This window comes from Hoplias malabaricus, chromosome Y (assembly GCF_029633855.1).
Source record: "Hoplias malabaricus isolate fHopMal1 chromosome Y, fHopMal1.hap1, whole genome shotgun sequence".
Taxonomy (NCBI): Eukaryota; Metazoa; Chordata; class Actinopteri; order Characiformes; family Erythrinidae; genus Hoplias; species Hoplias malabaricus.
Genome location: NC_089820.1, coordinates 18,706,209 through 18,722,475, shown reverse-complemented (window position 1 = coordinate 18,722,475; position 16,267 = coordinate 18,706,209). Strand labels below are relative to the sequence as shown.

The 16,267-nt window shown below is 40.8% G+C and overlaps 1 protein-coding gene across 3 annotated transcripts in view; it reads right to left on the bottom strand.

The window, feature by feature from the left end:
• The window catches only part of LOC136678003 (potassium channel subfamily T member 1-like), a 101,492-nt gene that overhangs the window by 11,531 nt on the left and 73,694 nt on the right, over nucleotides 1-16,267 (bottom strand). For all 3 annotated transcript variants that reach the window (XM_066655749.1, XM_066655750.1, XM_066655751.1), the window contains exons 17-27: nucleotides 15,816-15,924; nucleotides 13,856-14,005; nucleotides 12,747-12,982; nucleotides 6,353-6,566; nucleotides 5,248-5,353; nucleotides 4,358-4,530; nucleotides 3,676-3,747; nucleotides 3,015-3,149; nucleotides 2,136-2,247; nucleotides 1,346-1,447; nucleotides 53-136 (exon numbers count right to left, since the gene is read on the bottom strand). In XM_066655749.1, the coding sequence (XP_066511846.1) occupies nucleotides 53-136; nucleotides 1,346-1,447; nucleotides 2,136-2,247; nucleotides 3,015-3,149; nucleotides 3,676-3,747; nucleotides 4,358-4,530; nucleotides 5,248-5,353; nucleotides 6,353-6,566; nucleotides 12,747-12,982; nucleotides 13,856-14,005; nucleotides 15,816-15,924 (1,493 nt within the window). The remainder of the gene's footprint in view (nucleotides 1-52; nucleotides 137-1,345; nucleotides 1,448-2,135; nucleotides 2,248-3,014; nucleotides 3,150-3,675; nucleotides 3,748-4,357; nucleotides 4,531-5,247; nucleotides 5,354-6,352; nucleotides 6,567-12,746; nucleotides 12,983-13,855; nucleotides 14,006-15,815; nucleotides 15,925-16,267) is intronic.

The window sequence follows — 16,267 nt, the reverse complement described above, 5'->3', positions numbered from 1 at the left end:
ATATTCTTCTGCTCCTAATGCAACTTAGGTAGGTGTGTGTGTTCAGACTTACTACGCAGAGGTAGCCCGAGCCTGGGGTTGTGTCTAGGCCTAGAAGAAGTCTTGCAATAGGGATCATGTAGTCTTTCACAAAGGACTAAAAGAAAGGGATGAAGAAAGCAAGGCAGGAAACAAAGCTGAGAAAATGCACATGGAATAATCTAAAGAGCATGTAAATCAACACTTCTTCTCTGTCTGAACCCTCTACCCATGGACAGTAACAAGCTCTGAACCTGAAAGCTGCTGGAAGTACAGGATCTTTGCCAAGGTGCCTTCCATGTTGTGAATAAAGAAATAAAAAGGCATACACATGCTGAATGTGCAGATTCTTAAAAGGGACATTCGCTGATTTCTATATACAGGTATCTGGATAATTACATATTGATTTTATTATATAGAATGGTAATGAAATGCACCTAAAGGAACAAGCTTGAAACTCACTTTTTAACTCGTTCACATTTGTACTCACTGTGAGATTAGAATTTTCCACAAGGTGGCACCATTCAATCACATTTATGGACCATTCAACAAGGAGTTACTACAACACTTCACCCTTTTGTTCTTGATTATTTACTATCCCAAACCACAAGTGAAGCTGCAGAAAACCTTGTGTATATATTGGTGGTTTGGGATAGTAAATAAGCAAGAACAAAAGGGTGAAGTGTTGTAGTAACTCCTTGTTGGATGGTCCATAAATGTGAGTGAAATATATAATATATATATATATTTTTTTTTTTCCACCTTAAAACATGGATTTTGAATAATACATTCCATGTCAAAACAGCTCATCTTGTAACTTGTTGGACTATGATAGTGTTTTCAAAAGCATTTGATGCATAATTCTGTGTGTGAGCCCTGGAGTCCTGTAAAACTTCCTATGACTTTTTTTTTTCCAAATTACAACAACTAAATCTACACCAGGGAGGCACGGTGTTGCAGTCACACAGCTCCAGGGACCTGGAGGTTGTGGGTTCGATTCCTGCTCTGGGTGACTCTGAGGAGTGTGATGTGTTCTCCCTGTGTCTGTGTGGGTTTCCTCCGGGTGCTCTGGTTTCCCCCCCACAGTCCAAAAACACACGTTGGTAGGTGGATTGGCGACTCAAAAGTGTCCGTAGATGTGAGTGAATGTGTGTCTGTGTTGCCCTGTGAAGGACTGCGCCCTCCAGGGTGTATACTTACAGATAATGGATGGATGGAAATCTACACCAGTATCAGTAGCCTTTATCTCACTATATCCATCTGTCTAACCACTGTTTTCTTTATAGAGCAGCACCAGAATGTTTCAACTGTGCTACATTTTACACACCTGGTAGAGTAGTGTGTCCAGCATGCTGATACTGAACACCCTGCCAGCAGCGAAGGGGAGGCGGAACATAAAGGCAAGATTGGAGCCCTTATCTCTCTCTATCTGAAAAACAAAATAGACACAAATCTGTATAATTCACACACTCACTCTAAGTAATGCTAGGCAGCTCACCCACTGCTGTGATGTATGTTTAGAAGCAAATTGAACCCACACAGCTCCTGAATCTTAAAAAAATATATACATATTACTCTTCTAATAATCAGGATTTATTTCTTTTATTACCTCAAGCAAACTCTTTGTTGATGGATTTTATGGTCTTTATACTGAACAGATGGAAATCACTCTTCCAGCCTTTGGCTACATCTTTTACAATTTGTCTGTTCTCGTGCTCGTGTACTATAGATACACATAATCAATCTGAATAACCTTGTACATGGCTGTGATATATGTTAAGGAGGAGATTGCACCAACAGTGTATGCAATTCACAAAAATATATTCTGTAGCATACATATATTCTAGCAGCATACATTTCTTTGATTAACTAAAGAAAGTGTTTGTTGATAGAGTGTACAATCAATATCACAATATTTCTTTCTGTGTGTTCCCATGTTATGGCTTTTAAGTTTATTACTATTATAGCATCTTAATAAATATAATGTTAATTTTGAATTTTAACGTCCAACATGGACCTCGAAGAGAAGACCTCAGCCTTGTTGACTATAAATAAATGTAATAAATAATACATGTGGAAAGCGAAGAAAACCTGCATTATTTGTGAAGTTGTTTCACCTTCTCTAGTTTGGAGAGAGCCAGGGAGTAGCAGTCTTTGGCTCTGAACTGCATGAATCTCATATTGGAGGGATGAGTTAATTCTGTGATAATACTGAGACTGGGGAATAGCCTAGAGACAAACACAAAATCATTATGACATTTAAATCCAAAATATCAAAAGCAGTTCATTATTCTGCCATTTTCATTAAACTATGTTTTCATATATCATCACTGTCCGAAGAAAAAAAACATGTCTCAATTTTTGTGGATTATTGGTTTATCTTACCATGACAGCTTCTTTCCGATTGTGTGAAAATTTGAATGATGACTGGACCAATAGTTAATTCATTCATTCATTATCTGTAAGCGTTTATCCAGTTCAGGGTTACGGTGGGTCCAGAGCCTACCTGGAATTATTGGGCACAAGGTGGGAATACACCCTGGAGGGGGCACCAGTCCTTCACAGGGCAACACACACACGCACACACATTCACTCACACACTCACACCTACGGACACTTTTGAGTCGCCAATCCACTTACCAACATGTGTTTTTGGACACACGTTGGTGGGAGGAAACCGGAGCACCTGGAAGAAACCCACGCAGACACAGGGAGAACACACCACACTCCTCACAGACAGTCACCCAGAATTGAACCCACAACCTCCAGGCCCCTGGAGCTGTGTGACTGTGACACCACCTGCTGAACCACCGTGCCGCCCCTGGACCAATAGTAATGCTCCAAAATTTACTGGAATAAAATCTTTTTACAGTAACGTCTATTAAAAAGGTTGAAGTGGTATTTTTTCCTTCTCCTGAATAGTTACAATTTTGGAGATATATGTTTTCTTTGGACTGCGACGATTATATTATATAAGATTGAAGATGGCTGCTTACCTAAACATGGTCTGAACATTGACAATAGTTTTGGCATCTGCCATGTAGTCCTCTTCTGCACTCATAGTGCTCTCCTTATCCACCACCACCAGATTATCAGCGTAGATAATTCCACACTGCAGTAAATTATCCAAACTACAAAAGCAAAAACAACACACAAAGTGAAGCCACCAAACTCAATCTCTCTTTTATTTTCATTATTTCTTTTTGATTTCCTGTTCTCAATAAAAGACAGACACATCTCTCTTACTCTCTCACTCAGGGAGAGACAGAAAACCTGTGGATTTTTTTTCTACAAATGTCCTGAACTCCAGATCAGAAATCTTACTTTCACCTTTCTAAGGCAAATATTATTTATAGCTGTTGTTCTCTGAAATACCTTAAATGAGTCAACTGTCCTCAATGGCTACTTTAACTATAAATGAAATTAATAATTAGTTTAAGTTTTATTTATAGTGTTTTCTATTATTTTTTTTTTTGGGGTGGGGGGGTGAATAATATTGGCATCAACTTCAGTAATTATATTTGTCTTTTTCAAAACAAATCTTAAGCTTTTAAGCATAAGTCTTTGGATCAAAATGTCCTTCAGATGATAAACAACATTTTGACTGCTGGTGTGAGCATGTGTGACAGAAATAACTGGCAAACCAAAAACACCTACTTGTCTATGGTGCCGGCCATAAAGTAGACCATAGGGAAACAGCAGATGGCTTCCAGAAAATGATTATCCGGTCTGGAGGAAGAAAAAGAGCAGTTTGAACAATGCAATCTCTCGATCACTTCATCGTCCTCCTGCAGTGGCTGTGAGCGGCAGAGCCTCGCCTTGAAAGACCCACACACAGAAAACCTGCATTCTCCTCATTTAAACCTCAACTGTCCCCTTTGCAAATGTGATTTGGGCCATGGGAGTAGAAACCTTGTGTTCTGGAAAGCTTTTGACACTCAAGAGTCAAACATAACGAGTGGGAACTCCTTCTGCTTTACGACAACAACATACTGATAGATAATGGCAAAAAAAAAAAAGAAAAAACTCTGGTGATAAGTGTGTTCTATTATTGCTTATCTACCCAGGGTCCTGTGCGCTTTTGTGTTGCTCCCAAACAATCCTGGGCTCAGGCCATAACAATCATCTCATTTACTGTCTTGGTGTGAGAGGAAAACAAGAGCAGATCACTCTGCCACATCTCGCAGTCGAATGAATGTCTTTGGAGAAAGTTCTGTTGTAACAATGGTCAAAGTCAAAAAGTCAAAGCAAATAAAGCCCAGTACTGATGTGGATTTCTGCTTTTTGTGTCACGTGTACAGTTCTGCAATGCAAAATTCTGATGAGCCACTTTTCTTACGGATTATCTAGCAGCAGCACGATGGGGTTGAGCTCCTTCCTGGGTCTGTAGTAGGCACGCAGTGGAACGATGAAGTTGTAGAGCCCGTTTCCTGCTGTTTCGGCAGAAACGATGATCAGCTTGTTCTTGAAGCCGTACGCCTTGGCGTCCTCAAAGCTGTTATGGCGACAGCCCTGAGGGAATGACATTGTGAAGTTAGATCAGGCTCAGGAAGGTTACACACTCACTGTCAAATGTAAAATTGAAATATTTTTAAGAACTGTGTTCCTAATTATAATAATAATAATAAAATATATTTAATTCATAACATATACAGGGGTTGGACAATGAAACTGAAACACCTGGTTTTAGACCACAATAGTTTATTAGTATGGTGTAGGGCCTCCTTTTGCGGTACTGTACTTCTTCCTTAATTTGTAATGTTAAATCCTGGCATGTAAAGAAAAAAAACCCCTTAAAATTCCTTTTTCAGATTCCTAATTTTTGATTGCTCCAATCCAGGGTCACAGTGGGTCCAGAGCCTACCCAGAATCACTGGGCGCAAAGTGGGAACACACACTGGAGGGGGCCCTTACTGATCTTAATTTGCTTGTGTGTATCAGAAATCCTCTTGGTAACATGCTGCTTCTTTAATAGACTGATAGAAAATACTGTGTTCGAGAGCAAGCTTTAATTCCACACTCTGTTCTATTTTAAAGTGGCCAACATTCCTATTCGCAAACTCTAACCACTCTTTACAGAGCACAGCTTTACAATAAAATAAGAAAGTTGACACTTGCACCAAAGAGCCTTGTGCTTGTCAAAGAAAAAGCATTCTGCTTGTGCTTCTTTTCCCTCTGGGGCTTGATTTATTCAAACAACTGAAGAAGGGTCTGATAAACATGACTCACCTTGTCTAGTCGCAGACAGCAGAAGGGCGCCTTTTCTTGTAAAAGGTGGCAAAGTGTTGGTGAGCTCCCGATGTATGGAGAATTGGGAGGATACCCTTTTACATATCTAACCAACAGGAAGAAAGAGATAGAAAAAGTCAATAAAACTTTAACACAATGCTGCTAACATGAGAACACTGTGTGACTCTTGGATTCTCAGGCAGCACGGCTTCTGTGAAATTAAATTAAACACTGTTAACTCAACTAATGAAGGTCTTTGTGAACATACAGCCGTAGCCTTTTCAGTCTCAGTCTATGCTCAACATTCACTAGCCTCAACCTTCAAAAAGTCAATGTGATGGTCTTAGACAAAAACAGACCATATGCAGTAACAGTACACCCAACCCAACAGGCTTAAAAGACTTCAGATTCCGTCAGAAAAAAATAACAAGACGTTTGGGAATGTTGCCACTAGAGAGTGCTGTTTGCAAAGGGAGTGGATTCTGAGGGACAGCAGGGCACAGGTTTGTGTAAAGGCAGTCCCTCAGTCAGAGATCAGGGAAAATCACTGTCTCCGTCAGCAGGTATCCACCGCAGCAGAAGAGTTGCCTGAGGCCAGGAGCACTCAGCAAGGCTCCATAAGAGCCTGGAATACTTTTATCAACACTGTGGTGTTTGTGTGTGTGTGTTTAGGTGTGTGCTGACCCTGTGTGAGGTAAGCCTACGCTGTGCTGCCTGACTGCTGCACTGATGCTTTTTATTACTACTCTATCATGATACATGTCCTGCAGTGCTGCCCTTATGAAGAAGAAACACAAACAAAAGCAGTGGATCAAATTTGGGTGCAAATGGATGAAGATGCTTGGGGATATCACCATGAACCGATTTATTTCACAGAGATATTGCAGAATACATAAAACCAAGAGATGTCCCCAATTCACCCATTTATAAGCGTCAGTATATTTTCTCCAGTCTTATCATTTATTCTATTCACTCCCTCTCTTTTCCGCACACTACATCACTAAAAAATCATTTTAATGTTATTTCTGCACTTGTTTCAGCTGTTTTCAAGTAAAATGAAAGAGCCTAAGCTGTAAAGCCCAAGCTGGACCCTGTGGTCACTCACTCTGGAGCAGGAACTCCCTCCTCGTCCGATTGGTTGTTCTCATCTTCTGACGGGTCACTGAGCAGGTCGCAGGGCAGGATGGCGGAGGAGTCGGCCAGTTCCAGCACGGGGGCTATGCTGGGCCTCCGGCTGCCCGCTCCATTCTCTGTGGGTAAGGTCAGCTTGCTGCTGTCTGCTGGGGGGTCTGGGTTCTGAAGGTCTATGGCCACGGTGCCTGTGAGGGGACACACTGAGAGACCGTGAGATAAGAAAAGGGGGGGAGAGAGAGACAGACTGGGAGAGCAGAGAAGGAGAGAGAGGAGGGACTAAATCTTTCTTATAGCGCTGCTTTCTGTAAGTACTGTCACATGCAAAGGTTTGAACATGCATGGTAAAATGATGTTTTGTTGAGTTTCTAATAACACATTTTCTATAGCGAACACATATCTTACTCCAATTATGGGGGGAGTATTCATCAAATATTGGATGTATTTAACACTCGTGGCCTGCACAGAACTTACATGTGTTATTTAAAGTTTTATTTTTAGAATATATACCCTTTATTCCCTTTAGATAATGGTCCTTATTCATCAAAGCTGAGCAAAATTCTAAAAATAATTTTGTGATCAGGGGCAGCACGGTGGTGCAGCAGGTAGGTGTTGCAGTCACACAGCTCCAGGGGCTTGGAGGTTGTGGGTTTGATTCCTGCTCCGGGTGACTGTCTGTGAGGAGTGTGGTGTGTTCTCCCCCCTGTCTGCGTGGGTTTCCTCCGGGTGCTCCGGTTTCCTCCCACAGTCCAAAAAACACAGTGGTAGGTGGATTGGCGACTCAAAAGTGTCCGTAGGTGTGAGTGTGTGAGTGAATGTGTGTGTGTCTGTGTTGCCCTGTGAAGGACTGGCGCCCCCTCCAGGGTGTATTCCCGCCTTGTGCCCAGTGATTCCATGTAGGCTCTGGATCCACCACGACCCTGAACTGGATAAGCGCTTACAGATAAAGAATGAATGAATGAATATTGTGATCAGTACAAAAGTTGATGTTATATGAAAACATTCAGCACCTACTCCATGTTCTGTTTAAAAGCATATAACATTCATTCATTCATTATCTGTAACCGCTTATCGAGTTCAGGGTCGCGGTGGGTCCAGAGCCTACCTGGAATCATTGGGCGCATGGAGGGAATACACCCTGGAGGGGGCGCAGACACACACACACATTCACACACACCTACGGACACTTTTGAGTCACCAATCCACCTACCAATGTGTGTTTTTGGACTGTGGGAGGAAACCGGAGCACCCGGAGGAAACCCACGCGGACACGGGAAGAACACAGTCACCCGGAGTGGGATTCGAACCCCCAACCTCCAGGTCCCTGAAGCTGTTTGACTGCGACACTACCTGCTACACGAGCACTGCTAGCACAGGAGAAAAATCTTATACAGTGGAATAATGTATAACAAAATCACTCTGCCATCTTCAATAATTCCAAAAAATTTTGTTAATTCCTCAACCTCTGCCCAAAGCCACTGATTCACAAGCCTCTAAACTTCATCTTTTCATTGGCTCACCACCAAATCATCCATATGGATTAGGGTGTGTAAATGATAAGTAAATGTGGTGCTGGTTTTTAATTTCACCAAAAAAAAAAAAATGCTGATCCATCAACTGCACTTAAATCTTTCCTTATTTCCCCATTGTACCAAAGTTCCACAAATCAGACGATGAACAGATTGTATTTCATTTACGTCAAATGTGCACTTGTTTTTAAGTAACTTTGGTGAATAAGCTCCACTGAATTTACTTATTTTCATTATGAAAATCAACAAAACATGGCCTTTAACCAGAGGATTTAGACTTGTGCATACGATTATAGCTACTAACAGAAAAGATGGTTATGTACAAACAGTGGAGTGGGGAGAAGCGCAGATGGGTTTTTTGCTTCTTAATTTGGGCATGAAATTGTTTTGCTGCATGATACATTCAAGTGTGTGGATCACATTTGACAAGGTCTTTGCAACTGAAATCTGCATGTGAAGAAGTGAGAATGTCTCTCTATTTATAACCTAAATAACGCTGCTTAGAATCAAATGCTATAAGCTGATGCATGAATCCACATGGTTAACTGCTTGAACATGCAAGAGAATACCTCCTTATCTACAGCTAGTGTTTGTACTCAAGGGTCCAAACTCAGAACCAGTATAGACAGTCGTATATAAAGGTCTGAACACCGTATTACATGTTTGGCTGATCTTCTAAGTGAAAATATAGGAAAATGTCCTCCACAGGCACAGGGCAGATGTGTGTGCAATTGCTTCAGATTAATAAACCTACGCTGAATGATCACTGAATTAGGAACACTCTCTTATCCTACTCTGTTATTCAATGGTCAGGACCCCCACTGAACATTTGGTGGTGGATCATTCTCAGTGCTTCCTTGACACTTTTGTGGCGGGGTGGTGTTAGTGTGCGTTGTTTTGATACAAGTGGATAAAACAGAGTAGTGCTACTGGAGTTTTTAAACACTGTTTTAACTCACTGTCCACTCTGTTGGGCACACCTCGTTAGTCCATTTTGGAGATGTAAAGTCAGAGACAGCAGCTCATCTGTTTGTGTTGCTCAGCTGCAGAGTTTGTGTTGGTCATCCTCTAGTCCTTCATCAGTGGACACAGGAAGCTGTTGGCTGGATACATTTGGTTGGTGGACTATCCTCAGTCCAGCAGTGACACTGAGGGCTTTAAAAAAAGTCTAGCAGCACTGCTGTGTCTGATCCATTCATACAGCTCAACAAACACTAACACACCATCGTTACATCAGTGTCACTGCAGCCCTGAGAATGATCCATCATCCAAATGGTAGCTTCTCTGTGCAGGTCCTGACCACTGGACAGCAGGGTGAAATGGGGGTAAGAAAGAATGCAGAGAAACAGGTGGACTACAGACTGTAATTGTAGAACTACAAAGTGCTCCTGTATGGTCAGTGGAGCTAAAAATGGACAATGAATGTAGATACAAGTTAGGTGTTCCTAATCCAGTGATCATTCAGTGTAGTTCTTTGTAGGACGTGTACTTTTCATTTATAAAAATCAACAAAACCAAGTGACAAAATTTTGCAGAATAAAAATTGTTGTTTTTTTTCATGACATTAAAAAATATAAAAAGCTTTACAGAATACTAACAACCCAAAGAGAATTACTATCCCATTCCTCGGAATTTGTCAAACAACTTCATTTAGAGGCAAATGTGAGTTTTACATTTTAAACTACTATTACACAATTTAAACAACCAAATTGAAATGCGTTGCCTGAAATCAAGGCTGTAGAAAATGGCAAAGTCTTTCTCATTTCCACAAGTGAACATAGTTCTGAGATCAAACACCACAGCACCATTCTACACCCTAAGCAGCCATGTTCAGAACAGCCGTATTATATCACTACTCTAATGTTGCTGTATTTGTTTTGTTATATTTAACCTCAGCTTTGAATGAGGTCCATTGCTGTGATTGGAGACACTCAGACGAAGACTGGACCATTCTGAAGTGTCTGCACTCTACATAAGAAGCGTCATAAAGTCAGAACAACTCGTTCGATCCCATGTTTTCTAAATCTTACTGGTAGGAGCCACAGATTCCCAAATTAATGCAGATATGCTCAGAATTAAAGGTTTTGTTCATATGTCTCCATTAACTCTGTTAATTACAGTGGAACCTCTACCTACGAACTTGATCTGTTTCGTGACCCGGTTCGTAAGTAGAAAAGTTTGTTTCTCGAGTCAATTTTCCCCATTTAAAATAGTGGAAAAGCAATTAATGTGTTCCAGCCCCCACCCCGAAAGTCACCCTTTTTGCACTGAAATATGTTTACAACACTCTCAAATTAGTAAAAAAAATACATGTAGCGTTACTAAAAATAAAAAAGAAATATGGTGGTAACAGTAATAAAAAAGAACTAATAAAGTTTTAAAGTGACGACTGGCTGTATGACGGGAGGTGGGGGTGGGTGGAATAACGGAGAGTAGGCGGGGGCATGTGGGGAGACGAAGTGTAGATACGGCTTAACTTAGCACGAATTTCAATGTCTGCTATTTACACTAATGATAAATTGCTAAAACTACAATTTGCTAATCTTAAAAGCTCACTCAAGTCAGTGGCCATTTCCAGCCGCCGGGTCGGAGGAGGCTCGGGTTCGTTTCTAGAGTCATGGTTCGTTGGTGGAAGCAAAAAATATTCAAATGCCTGGTTCGTATCTTGGAAAGTTCGTTAGTATAGGCGTTCGTTAGTAGAGGTTCCACTGTATTTGAAATTAATAACTCTAAATATAAAACCCCACTGTATGCTACACTTTAACAAGTGAAATGCAGTCATATGCCTAACCCAGTAAACATTTAGCCGCTGATTCAACGTTGAAATAACGTACTGCCTGCCGTCTAATCAACGTTTTCTTAAGGTTGAAAATGAAAGTTGAAAAGACGTCCAAACACAGACATTAAGGCTGAGTGAGATTTTGCCAGCATTCTGTAAAACTTGTAAAGAAAAGTGATTTGTGGGCAGAGCATAGACCCTTGAATTGGATACACATTCAAACACATACTAATTTCTGACAAAAATATAGTCACTGCTGAAATGAAAAACAAGACTCAAATTAGCTCCAAAATGCTTCAGTCTGAGAAAGGGTTTGTGTTTGTGAACATTTCCACTGATGAGGGTGTTTTCACAGAGTTTGTTTTAAAGGAACCAAATTCTGTTCTGCTAATGTGAACCTGAAAAGAAACCAGCAGTAAATGAGCATAGTTCAGAGCATTGTGAACTTTGTACCTGTTAAGTTCTGGAAGGCTGCAATTCAATGTTCTTTAACCATTGGGCAAAATATAATTGAGCTGGGGTTGTTCTGCTTCCTTAGTGCACTTCATGAAGCAAAATTAAACACAAATGACCTGTATTGAGTTCAGTTTGTTAATGGGTCCGTTTAGAGACGTTCTGGGATATTCTGTCATGTTTACCTTACCACAGGAAAGTGGCCTCAAACCTCAAACACTGAAATAGCCAAAGTGTGAAAACGCCCTGACATTGTAGACCCGTGGTTCTCAGTCGCTGCACTGGGATCCTATGTAATGGATTTAGTCAGCAGGTCTGGGACTGAGAAACACTGGCCTTTACCAATGCCTCATGGTATCACCTCAACTGTGATGCTAATGAAGCTGCATGCCCAGACTTACCATAGGAAGTAGACTGATCGACTTTACCAAACCAAAGACAAAGAAACAATGAACAACAAAGAACACAACATCAGCCAAGACACAACAGAAGCCCACACCATCAGAGCACTCATGCAAATCCAGTGATTCAAGCTCACATAAATACACCACACCAAACACCCACAGGTCATGGTAACACTTTCTTTTACAGTCCCATAAACCAGTTTATAGTGCCCTATTAACATGGCATTACAGTGAAGTTTACTGGGGTATATTTGTACCTTTAATTAGATATTTTACTGTGTCAATTATCACCTTATTATCTAGGTGGTGTCCAATTCAAATGTGATTTAGTTTGTGCAAACCATATTTTTATCCAAATTACGAAGCACTTTGGAGATTGTACCTTGTAATTATCTGGTTAACATCTAGAACCCAGAGGAGTGTAAAGTAAAAGAAAGTGACACCACCCAGGTTGTTTCAATACTTCCACACCAATACGATACATTATGGGAGGGGGTTGTGTTTGATCAAACAAGGGCACAAGTGTTATTAAAGCAGAATTAGTTAAGTCTCCTGGCACCCTTCTCTGTTAGTGTTCAGCTTTGCTACCTAAACATAGCTTTGAAGTCCTTGTGCATGCATTATAAACTTCATCCCTCTCTCTTCTCCGCTACGAACGCATCTGTGTAATCATCCTAATTAGCCGATAAGTCAGTGTCAGGACAAAAATATGGCACGTCGCAGATGGAGAACTGGTCCATGCCAACTGCTCCCAGTATGTTTGCACTGATTCTGGCAAATTAAGGCTTTGGAATTGACCAAGAAAGACTTGCCACATTTGATTGCTTTCACTTTTTTTAGGCAGCGTGTTCGAGCCTAGGAAAGAGACAGAGACACCAATCATCTACTTACATCTCACATGCTGTAATTAGGGTGATCTTCATTTAAGGAAAATATCCGCACCTGGACTTAAGCTTTAAAACAAGCTCATATTTCCTCCCCCTGGCTCGGATCATCCTACGCTCCCCTGGAGGAGACTTAATTGGACTGAATGCACTTATTTTCATGCTATGTACTGGCTAGGGGCAATAAAGCAATTTCCAAAACAGTGTTACTCTTTCCTGAAGCTGGAACAGACAGTGCGCACCAGCAGTGCTAGAGCTATATGCAAAAGTTCAAATGATACCTTTTAGATATTTGCCCGCATTTGGGCTCATCACTCACCCATACTGGCGATGATGCTCTGAACGGGCAGGCGTGAGGGGGCGTCGTACAGGCCGCTGACTGGCAGACCCTTGCTGTGCTTTTCTTCCTGCTTGAAGATGAAGGCGGAGTTCTCTTCCTTGGTGATGTTGATGTAGTAGCAGGTGTCTGCAGCAGCCATGATGTGGCGGGGACCAGGGTTGAGCAGGATGCTCTTATTGTCCTCTCTCTTTACGCCTATCAGACACACTCCATATCTGAGATACACACACACACACAAAATCAGTATTACACCACATGTTTTTGGCAGGAAATATAACTATGTGGATATGTGAAATGATACCAGCCTTAATAAGATTCTGCTTCATTACGTTCATATTAGAGAAATAATACACCTCAGCAGCACAACACATACAATATACACATCATCTCATCCAAAATATGCTCTTTAATCTTCCGCTACTAACAGGGAGTTTGTACACCTTTGTTGCAGTAACAGCCTCCAATCATCTGTGAAGGCTTTACACTACGTCTTGGAACACTGCTGTGTGGATTTGATGCTATTCAGCCACAAACTTGTCAGTTGTGTATGTCCAGCTTGTATAATCTCTATAGTAAAGCTCTTTGGAGCAGTTGTTGGTCTAACTCTACCATGCTCAGTGCCAACACTGGTGTGTGGAGCAGTGGAAATGCATTCTCTGAAGTGAAGGAACTCAATCCAATGCCACTGTGATCAGTTGGTGTGACTTTTCATTTCACTGATGACCTTGGGACTGGGGCTGAATGCTTGCAAATCAAAACAGCAAGGTTCCAATACCCAGTGTAAAACACTCCCAGAAGATCAGAAGCTGCTACTGGAACAACAGGAGAACAATCAACCTCCCTGATAATATCCCTGGATTCAGAAGAATGTTGGATGAGCAAGTGTCCACAAATGGATGGCCGTAGAATGTTGGATTATGTGGCGAGTAAAGGTTGTCCAGAAGAAGAAGAATACAATACAATAACAGCGCTGTCCAGAAGATATACTTGGATTACATCAAATATTCAGGCTTAAAACTGAACAGTATTCTGGTCCAAACTAAAATTCCTAAAACAAACAGCAGAACAGTAAATCCATGTAGGCTCACTTCTTATGAGCGTGGAAGGAGGCATAGGTAAAGCTCTTGCCATCGTACTCCCCGAAGAACTTGCTGTCAGCCAAGCGAATATGATAAACCTCGTTTCCCGAGCAACGGCCATACGTCCTCTGCCACTGCTCCGGAGACGTCTGACCCTCCCTAGCAGGAATAGCAGGAATGTATTACACAAAACAACACAGCCTGGAGTTTAGAGCATGTAGAGTGAACAGAAGTATTCATTATATGTGTTCCGCATCACTTAATTATTATAATGACCAATAATTTCTCTGTGCTTTACAGTGCTGTGCAATGTCAGAGACCAACTTTTGTTTATTTCTTGTCCAGCCAGAATGCACAAGTACAAAGTTTTTATTTTTAGTGAGGTGATGTTTCTGAGATCTTGCATATAAGATAATCATTTGTCATAAGGAGGGGGAAGTCAAGGGAAAGAAAAGAGTCTGAGTACGTGGAACAACCATAATGTAAATAAATAATTATATAAATAGAGTTCTCTCATACAGTGTTTTATATGCTACAATTATATTTGATCAAAAATACATTGAACATTAGGGACACATTAGGGGGAAGGGGTGATGAGGGTGCTGCAGAACCCCTCGCTTTTCAGTATTGTAAAAATTATAATAATAAAATACAAAATACATTTAAACAATGTCATTTGGGCATATAAATGTATGACTGCATTTCACTTGTTAAATATAATAATACAGGAGGTCCTCGGGTTACGTCAGTCCCGAGTTACGATGTTTCGTGGTTACGACACATCTCCCATTTACTGTATAAAGCCTTGTTTCGACTTAAGTGGTTTTGCGTCGTAAACGTCGTAACGCGAACTTCATGTGTGGTGTGCGCGGCGGAAGAATACACAGTTACGCGGCTCGGGACCGAGGAGGATAGGTGTTAGGATAGGATAAGTGCTTACAGTATGTTATTTACGTACAGTATGTACGTATGTTCCGACTTACACCGAAAATCGGTTTACAACAACAATGTCGTAAGTCGAGGACCCTCTGTATACAATATTTTAGAACTTATATATCAAGAATTTAAAGTCACTGGATTATTCATTAGCCTTTTGTTCCTCTTGCATGTCAACATTTCTTTTTTTTACCCCCGATACACCCACGTCCCTGTCCAACATTACAATACCATAAATGTTCGTATTTAATGACACTTTTACATATTTACAATTGTATAGGATTTTTTCATTAGAAGTAAGAGTTCCACCACAATGTATTCAAAAGTTGTGAGTAATATACAAATGCATTATGCTGTTTTGTCCCTGCTGACTTATCCACATTAGCATTCGTGGGTGTAATATGCTAATTTTAAATGTCAGTGTTTTAAATGTCTTGATTAATAAGTTCAGATGGGCTGGAAGTCTGAAAAATGACCACCAAATATTTTTAATGGGATTCTTCTATTCAACTTGCACATCCTCTGGCACATAATTGCTTGTTGGAGACACACAGAGATGAAAGTAGTGGCAGGTGAGGCATGAAGTCGTTAGTCTTTGTCCCAAGTTTTAATCTAATGACTGTGCTGAGAGTAGTTTGCAATGGAAGTCAATAGATGACTCAGAATCTCTTTCTCTCTCTATATATATATATATAAGGCACTTAAAGAGAAAGTGTTGTTTTCTGCAGCTAAATAAAGCTGTGTGAAGACTATCACTCTTCTGCTGTTGAAGGAACAGTGGTAACAGTCGTCTGAATGGAAGCCAGGTGAATTAAGAGCAGTGCTCTCCACTAATGATATATTTCCAGCAGCACAGGGCAAAGAGTTTTACCTTCCATTACTTGCTCTTTTCAACTTTTAATTAAAATGTTTCGAGTGAGTCTTCCTCTCAGTTCATTGAGGATATAAAAAAGCATAGACCGAGAAAACAGTGCAAACAATCACAGCTCGATATGAGGAATGATGAAGATCAGATCCCTGCACAAATACTCACTGTCCTCGAGAAGTGTGGACCAAGAGTGTGACCAGGGTGGACGTGGCCGGACACACACAGTTCAGAGCCAGCATGGCGTATTTGAACTCCTCTTCACACACCACATGATCTGTTTGTGGAAGTTGTATAATTGGACAAACAACACTTTCAAATACATTCAAGCACTAGTGCAAAGGGGTTGGGGGAAGAGGTGCCACCCACTTTACTTTTGGAAGAAGTAATGCAAAGTAGTTTTATGGGTCACTACAGCAGATATTAAAAAATATTTCATAACAGAGAAAATTACCCCTGATCTGATCAATTATAACATTATATCCATGTTTCTACATACATTGTCCATTTTTACAGCCCTGGGAGCACTTTGTATTTCTGCAATTACAGACTGCAGTCCACCTGTTGCTTTGTATACACTGTTAACTCACCACAGAGCAGATATGACTTGGCTGGTGGAT